Source organism: Zeugodacus cucurbitae, chromosome 6, assembly GCF_028554725.1.
Source record: "Zeugodacus cucurbitae isolate PBARC_wt_2022May chromosome 6, idZeuCucr1.2, whole genome shotgun sequence".
Classification (NCBI taxonomy): domain Eukaryota; kingdom Metazoa; phylum Arthropoda; class Insecta; order Diptera; family Tephritidae; genus Zeugodacus; species Zeugodacus cucurbitae.
In genome coordinates this window covers 49,852,085-49,861,382 of record NC_071671.1, presented here as the reverse complement: position 1 = coordinate 49,861,382, position 9,298 = coordinate 49,852,085, and the positions used below count along the sequence as shown (strand labels likewise).

The following is a 9,298-nucleotide window of genomic DNA, read 5'->3' as shown; positions in this document are numbered from 1 at the left end:
TACATTCGCTGCTAATATTGTTACACACATTTTATGTTTAATTTTTTTGTTTGTGTTTTTATTTTTATTTTTAATTTTCAATACAAAAATTCGGTACATGTTTTAAATAACAAATATGTATACATATATCTGTAATTATAAAAAAAAATCATCTTTGTAATAACATTAACAATTACGGCGAATAGGTATACAATACAATACAATTTAAATATATGATTTTGTTGTAATAATTTCAAGTCAATTATATATGTATATGCAGTATGTCAGTATGTACATGCGTCGGTAAATTTATAAATTTGTTTTTCATATATTTTTTTGTTTTGTTTTGTCAATTTCTCATTTGGTTTTTTTTTGTTGTAAATAAGTGCATTTATTGCTAGCAGCATGAATTTTCGAAAAACGTTCCTAATCGACCGAATTGTTCTAATTAACTATATATGCTCATCATAAGAACATTTGTTGTTGTTTTTCTTGTTGTTTGTTTTCACATTTTTCACTTTGTTGTTGTCAAATCTAAGTAAATCTACAATTTTTTTCAGCTCATCAATTATTTTTTTCTAGCTGTGCTACATAACTACTGTACGTTTCAGTTACTAATTTAAATTAATATTTTTTTGTTGCTATTATAATATTATTTTTTATGTTTTTTATGTATATATATATAATTTTTTTGAAAATCTAGTTAGCTAAACATTTTTTTTTCGCACAGAATAACAATTTTTTTAGCTTTTTTTATTAACAATACTCTCGTTTCATAATTGCAATAACTTTACAATAATTACTCGTTTCAAATATTTATAAATCAGCATCGCTCACTATATATGTATGTATATGTATATGTATGTAAGTAAGTATGTGTGTATGTATGTATGTATATATAGCATATAATATGCCAAACATTAGTCTATTTTGTATTTACTTATATGCAGCATAATTTCATTGACAAAACATATGTACGAGTATATCTAGTTTTAGTACGCACTGATTGATGTATGTATTTGTTAGTATGCATGTGAGTGTGTGTGTGTTTGTATGTCAGTAGGTACAACATTCAGCTTTTCAACGGATTGTTAGTCACAGTTTTAGTTTTTTAACATTTTGTTTTTGTTTTTGCATGTATTGTATTAGGCGCTTATTGTTGTTTTCTCATCATATTGTTGTTGTTGTCGCTATGCTTTTAGACTGGAACTTGTAATATGTACGACTAGATGGTAACAATTGTTATCTATGATGGTGTCGGCATCGGCGTAAAGTAATGCAGACCGTTAATCTGGAAAGATTATAGAGAAAATATAGATAAATAACGGTCTGTTCAAGAAAAGTCAAAATTTGAGGTTACAAACGAATTTAGTAGCAATTTTCAAGCTCTATTGTTTTTATTGTTCTTGTTTTTGACTAAATCCGAGACATTATAAGTTTAAAGTAATAAAAAAATGTTTTTAAGTTAAAAGTTCTTAAGAAATTTAAAAAAGTTAGGTTAGGAACGGTTTGCAGTCAAAATTTTTTGTTGCTGTTCTTGGCTTGCGAATAAAAAACAAATTTTACACCCAAATACCCGTTTTTGTTGTCTGAGACTCAAACAGATTAATTAAAACACAAGCCTCAGGGTCTAAGTACCGTTAGAGGCTCGGATTGATATCCATCAAAGGACTGTTACCACGGTACAATAACAATTTCACCCAAAAAGACGTTTTTCAAGCTAATTTGTGTTGGATCAAGAAGCTCCACGTTTAAGTAAAAAGTTCTACTTCATATAGAAATCTTTAACCAATTTTACAAAATTTTTGTTTTGATTCGGGATTAAAAGATTGAAATTAGTATCATTTTGGAAAATACTTTTGATCCGAAGTTCTCTATAATAATGATCCACAAATTTAACAACAAAACTCAATTGAAAATCATTTTGTTGTTGTTTTTATTGTTCAATATTTTAATCTGATTTCCAGTAGATTTGAAAATTTCGTTTTCCTAACTTACCGTCATATCGTATTCGGTGATATATGCGGGTATCTCTAATTGATCCTTGGATATGGCGGAGTATAAATGCTCGACACCGGGAAGTGAGTGTACCTTGGCTTTAATGGCGGGCGCCATGAATGTTGTGAACCACCAGGTCATCATCTATTTAAAAGTAAAAAAAGGGTAAATATTTGCTAATAACGGTTTTATGTATTTTAATAACACACCTTTGTCCAGAATGTTGGATGCACAATATAGAAGGCCTTCAGGTTTTTCTTGTATCTAAAATTGAAAATAAATTTTTAAAATTTGTAAAAATATTTGTTATAATTTTATATATTTTATTTCTCAATATTCAAAAAAAATAAAATTTTGAAAAAAAAAATTAAATTATTTTTTGTAGAAAGTTTTAATATTTTTTATTATAAAATATTTCCTTTATTGTACTCACTTGTATGGTAATATACTGTATACTTCACGCAACCAGTGAAGCGATGGATAGTTATTTGTTGAAGTCAAAGTATGGAAGTACGCAATTACATAATCGCCCTTAACGATGGGATCCAAAAGTTTTATCAAATACAAAAGTGCCTGCGGGAGAAAAAAAGATTCGTTAAATAAATATCTACAGGCTGTGATGTTATGGTGTGCTTCACTTACTTTCTCCAAATCGATATTGTGTGCTGGGAACCATTTGCCGCAAAACACGACAACTGGTCGGCCCAAACGGTCAACGCCGCTCTGATACAGGCAACCAATGCCGGAGACTTCTGTAAGATCTTCAATCTGGGCGCGATGTAAGAGGCGTTCATATCTGTAAAGAGAGAGATAGAGAGAGAATTTTTATAATTTAGTAATGTTTGCAAACAACTAATATATTTATTTAAAGAAATACTCGCGGTCTTTCAACTTATATGATAGGGTTGCCAGGGCTTCATTTAATACTTAAGTGGGGTATATTATTATTTCTTTTTGCAATTTGCTCTTAAATTTTTATGTTAAATGTTACATTTTCGACCTAAAGTATAGCCTATAAAATCACAAAAAATAAACTACAGTCTTGACCACTTAAAAAGCCCCGAACGTTAATTAATGTTAATTTTCGCTGTTTGCTGCTGATGAGCGTAACTTTTATGTAAGAAGTATATTGTAATGCAAACATTACCTCACTTAAGGCAGTTATAAATTGGTAAATATGTCTGCTTGTGTATTTAAATTTATTTCAAATAATATTTACTTGTAATATTCATGGCAACTGTAAATATATGCCATCGTAAATAATAACAAGTCTACAAATAAATATGTAATTATGTAAATATTATTGCAGCCAAAATTAGCATACACTGTGCGATTGTAAATAACGGGAAAGTAAACTATAAGAAATATATTTGCATACATACTAAAATACAACAAAATAGAAAATATCAATCTTAGACTTCATAAACTTCATAGAGTTGAATGTAGGTAAGTTTGTATTGAAATGCCATGTATTACAACCATTTGAAAGCTGATACTAATCAAATTAGGAAGTAATTAGAATAAATGTGGCAATGCACAAAAAAAGATTAATTCAATTATTTTTATTTTTACATACAAACATATGTACATACAATCTTTATTAGCACAGCGAAAAACTGAAATGGCGAAAATTACGAATGAAAAGCTTAATGTATATACATACATACATATTTTTTAGAAAAAAATCGTTTTGTTATAGTTCTATTGCATGTTTGTATGTTAGTAGAGCAATCGTTAATTACTTATTTACACAAATATATTACTCACTTAGTTATTTATTTATGAAAATTGTATGAAAAATGGAAAACAAAAATTTCATCAGTTAAAATTTGGCACAATCATGCGATAAATGGTGAGTAATGGAAACCTAAATGGTACATATTTACTATTTTTACATATACATGTAAATAACTGTATAAAAAAATAATAAATTATTATCGATCATTTGATTCTGAACTACATAACCTCGAAATAGTAAAGTTATTTCAGCCCTAACTTCTGTCTTCATTAGAAAATTACCTAATTGTAACATATAATACATAAAATAATACTTTAAAGAAGGTACATTGTAAACAGAGTTACCATCTTTTCAAAAAAAAAAAAATTACCCAAAAAGCATCAGATTCAAATTAAACACCTCCAGATATTAAGGAAACAGCGTTATCTAAGAAAGTTTTATTCTGAAAAAAATTACGGTCAGAGTTGCCAACTATTATGAAAATTAAAAGCTTTTTCTAGAAGAAATATTATGCACCAAGAGCTCTTGGTATTCGACTAATCGACTAACCGAATAATAATATTCGGTTTGCAGTATCCGGATAGTCGTAAGTTGTCGACTATTCGATTAACCGCTCATTTACGACTATACGGAATAATCGGTTAATAATCATACGAACGGTTAAAAACCGGATAATTTGAATAATTTTAAGAGCTCTATTATGTATGTATGTTTTTAAAAAGTCATTTTGGACCCAAACAATTGGGTTAGTTTTAATAGTATAGCTTCCAGATAAAACCCCTCTCAGAGATAACATTTATACCGAACGAGTCTTTCAATCCTTAGAACAGTTCTGATCAGCATTTTTTGGTATATATGGTTGAGTTGAGGTTTTATCACCTTGATGGCATCAAAAAATCAGTTTTTCATAAAGTTTTGTTGGTTTTGGAAACATAAAAAGGTCCAAGAATCTAAATATTTGAAATGCATTGGCTGAGGTATTGCTGTGTTTGGGCAAAAATTTAGACATAAGCTGAGATGAGTGATTTTTACCAAAAATTTGGATGTTTTATTTCGTATTTACTCATGCCTCAAGTTTATTAATCATACGATCTTATCTTAGGAATTCCCTATAGACAATTTCGCTATTATTACTATCGATAGCAAAGAAACCCTTTAAAATCTGTTTAAATTTGGTGTGCTTTGTTTACTTATTACTTTTATTAGTTCTCCCATTGGAACGACAGAACCATATGCTCGAACTAACGTCGAAACGTTATAGCCTGAAACATTCGACAATTTTTGTAGCATAACCTAGCCAAAAAATTTCTAGCGATGCTTTGGCAATTATTCAAAATTATTACTTTTATTTCTTCAATCATTTAATAACTTTTATATCAGATAAATGAGGTATATATATATATATAAAACAATATTTAAATACTTATTTAATTAGTTTAATAGTGAAATTCAAAAAACTGTCTAAGTTGTTATGGGGGAGTTTTTAACAGATTTTTCATATAAATTTGACCACTGGCGATTAAAGCATTAAGTTTGCGTTAACAACTGATTTATCTGTATAAATTGCAGTAAAAGTGATGGTATATAATGCTGAATATATAATAAATGGTATTTTCACACTGAGTAATGTTATATGTATGTTGCTGAAAAATGCCAACAGACCTAAGTGACATCTGATTGATTGGATGAAAACACAATCAGTGCTGAGGTTTAAAATGCTGTGAAAAGTGATATAAGTAAATGTACTATATATGTGTATGTAAAGAACAATTATGCAGCACATGTCAAAAGTAAATAGATATATCTTCATATGTTTGTATGTAGATATGTAAGAGAACTTGCAAATATTTCAGCGTCAAGAACTTCATATTTTTTTGTAGTTAATTTTTCTTTATTATACATACATATATATTTCACATATTTATGCATATTTGTTTGTATGTATTTGACTTTGTGATATCATCACATTTAGTACGCATTAAAATTTCATAAACGCTGCCGCATAATACATACGTCACAAGCCACAACCCACAGTGTATGCGCACTGTATTCAACTAATGTAAATATATGTACATACATATGTATGTATTGTATAATCAAAACAATAACAACAACAAATGAAAACAATATAAATTCAAAACTGCTGCTTGTCATGCTCAGCTTCCAGCAGTCAGCAGCGTTTCAAAGTGCCGTTATTTATTCGCCATTAGCGTTTGTTTGAGAAACGTGCCGCATTGGATGTTTGATAAGAATGGATGCTGAGCTGCATGCACATACATATGTACATATTATTTTTATATAAATCTATCTGCAGTTGATTGTTTTAGCGTACTTTTTTTGCAAATGCACATATAAATACATACATACCTACATATATATATGTAGATACATAGTTAATACATAGGTATATGTGCTTAACCGTTATGCAGTAGTAGTCACGCTTCTAGCTGTAGCGTTATCGCACGTACAACGCTTTGTGATAAGCAGCGGCACAACAACAAACATATACATTTATATCATACATACACATACATACAATACCATATGCACGTCCAGTGACATGTTTGTTTCATCTATGACTGTTAAGCTAATAAAGCGTTTAACGGTAAACTTGCGATTAAGCAACTGGCTACTCTTACAGCAACCGACCGAAAATCATCAAACAAAGGCACCACCAACACAGACACACATTTTTAGAAATGTCACACGAAGTTAAGTAAAGAATAATATTTGCTTTTGAGGAAAATTTCAGATTTTTTAAATTTTTTAATTTAATTTTTTAGTATTAATTTTTTTTCTCTGAAAATGTGCAACTCAAATTTGCAGCTTTTCGCATCGTATAACAAAGTGAAATATTTAACCAAATTAATTTTTCTTCTTCATCGAAAAATAAATAAATTATATATGTACATACATATATTTTTCCTATGTACATATATACGTATGCATGTATATATTTTAGATAAAAAATTGTTGTACTTCTGAGCTGTAAATTGTGGCAGCTTGTTTGTTGACATTATCTTTTCAGAAATGTTGTTTTAATTGCAAAACAAAAATCAAAAAAAAAAAAATTAATAAACAAAAAATTAAATGAAAAATATAGCACACTTTTTATTTTGAAGCTGTCACATCGGGGAGTTATATACTCATGATGTACTCATAAGTATTCCAATAAAAAATTTAATAAATTCATTGTTCACTTGTCAGAAAATCTTATCAACAGTTTATACTTTGCGAGTTTGGTTAAAAATCGGTCCATAAAAGACATTGAGAGCCCAAGTAGAGACCTTCAAATAGTAATACAATGATTTTATAGCTTAATTAGTCGAATTAATACACGAAAAAAGTTTTGAAAGATATTATGACCCTCACTTAAGTCTTAAATCCAAACAGAGATGTTTTACGAAACGTTGCATACATTTCTGCGCGGAGTGAAACAAATCATACCATCCAGGAATGAAGTAATAACCAAAAAGTTAAGAAGAAAGCATTAATATTTGCCATATTACTTGCAATATGTAAAGTTCCATATCAAATGTCCAGTTCTAAGATGGAACAAATATCAAATTCAAATAAAGGAAAGACCCCTGAAGGTGTTGCAGAATTCTGAGTCTGTTTGGTATGAAATAAATATAGATTTTGTTATTTTTTGAGAATTGTTAAGATTCTATCTTGATTGTTTTTATATCGCCAAAAATCATCTTACAATTATTTTGAAGAATGCTGACAACGTGACAACCTTTGGTAGGATAAAAATCACGCTCCGTTCTTACTTAGAAGCCATAGAAAATGTTAAAAATATTCGAGATATTTTCTCTTCAGACTTTGGGTAAAAGACCTTGGGAAATATAGACCCAAGTTCGCAATAGCTTCATTTCTATTTGTAATCACATATATGAAAGCTGCTATTAAAGCAGCGACGGACATATTGCTTCGAAGTGCAATAACCTTTAGGGAGGTGGTGATCCACTCGGATAGTAGAGCGGCGATACTAGCTCTGAGTTCAGTGAACATGCGCTCAGGGTTGGTTAAGGAATGCCTATCCTCACTATCGGTGGCATCGTTTTCAATTAGTCTAGTCTGGGTTCCTGGCCACTGCGGAATCGCGCGGAATTGTAAGGCTGATGAGCTTGCAAGGTCAGGGACGACAGACTCACTATTAGAAGCATGGAAGCATGTAGGAGCACCATTGTCCTACTGCGGTCTGCTATTTGACAGATGGGCTTCGGCTGAGCTGGGTAGGCGCTGGTCAGTTACCAACACATGCTTAGTCGCAAGATCCTTCTGGCCTAAGGTTAACCGCGGTAGGTCTACTGAACTTTTCGCCCTAAGTAAACCCCACCTCTCCTTAGTCGTAGAGGTTCTTACTGGTCATTGCCCCATTGGGATCCACGCTGTAAGAAAGAGATTTCTTGGATCTCACTTTTTAGAACAGGCTCGCGAAATAGCGAATATAGAAGTTAAGAATCTCTGCAGATTTGTAGTAGGTTCAGGGCGCTTTGTCGACTCCTAATTTGTTAATCTAAGGCGGATCCAGGCTTCACAAAGGACTATATTTTACAGTCTATGTGTGTTTTCCCTTTGGGAAACAGCCTTACAACCTAACCTAACCTAACCCATATATGAAATGTGAAGCTCTCTATATCTCTGATAGCCAATGCACTATTAAGAAAGCCTGAATTTGAGGTTATAGGAAACTTCCACCCAACTTCTCTGAACTCTTCACTGTCACCACTTTAAAATTATAATACATTTGTAATGTAGTCGAGATATTTGCTATTACATCGAAGTTAAAGAATCAATAAATCTTAGTACTTTTTGGGCCTCCGAGAACACAATTTAATTCAATGTTGAATATATATTGAATCACATCCTCAGCAATAATGCTACACCAGTTTACGGCATTGCAGAATTTTTATCTTCAACTGACTCATTGCATACACACACACACACTTATGACTTGAATGTTTTTATTCTGCCGGCCTTGATGTGACGGCTATTATGGCATCAACTAAATGCAAACTTACTCATACTGCGGAGGGTACTGAGTATGTGTGACCTTTCGGGACCTTCTACACATTAAAATTTTTTTTTTTATACATATATACTATACAGTACATGTATTCTATTTATAGTTAAGCATAGATAAGTATGCAGTGAAAATTAAGTATAAAATATTTCACTTCTTAATGCTGCGTACTTAATTTGTAAGCTTGCTTAGCCGCTTGCTAAAATAAATATTTACATAATATTAATAAGTATGCACAAATGTAGATTTGTATTTTTGCACAACACGCAACTGTAAGATATGACGTCTGCATTGTTATCAATCGTTTAACCATCACTCAAAGCCTTATTTCGCTACGACATGTAAATGGATGTGACGAAATTAAATGGATAAATAAATAATAATATATTAGCATGCGGAGTGTAAGTCACTTTGTGCATTGACTTTCGGCAGTGTGACGTCAGACAAGTTGATTTATTTTAGTTGGTGGTCTGTAGTTTATTTGCCATCGCTTTTTACTTTAAGTACAATAATTTTTTTAGTTTCGAGCGTTTAACCTCCTTCAAATAGTTTAT

The 9,298-nt window shown here is 30.8% G+C and overlaps 1 protein-coding gene across 6 annotated transcripts in view; it reads right to left on the bottom strand.

Annotated features, from left to right (window-relative positions):
* Positions 1–344: 344 nt before the first annotated feature.
* Positions 345–9,298, bottom strand: part of LOC105217390 (protein GDAP2 homolog) — a 78,397-nt gene continuing 69,443 nt past the window's right edge. For all 6 annotated transcript variants that reach the window (XM_054233088.1, XM_054233089.1, XM_011192368.3 and 3 more), the window contains 5 exons: positions 2,620–2,773; positions 2,411–2,550; positions 2,187–2,241; positions 1,978–2,121; positions 345–1,270 (listed from right to left, as the gene is read on the bottom strand). In XM_054233088.1, coding sequence (XP_054089063.1) covers positions 1,226–1,270; positions 1,978–2,121; positions 2,187–2,241; positions 2,411–2,550; positions 2,620–2,773 — 538 coding nt within the window. In that variant the 3' untranslated portion in view covers positions 345–1,225. The remainder of the gene's footprint in view (positions 1,271–1,977; positions 2,122–2,186; positions 2,242–2,410; positions 2,551–2,619; positions 2,774–9,298) is intronic.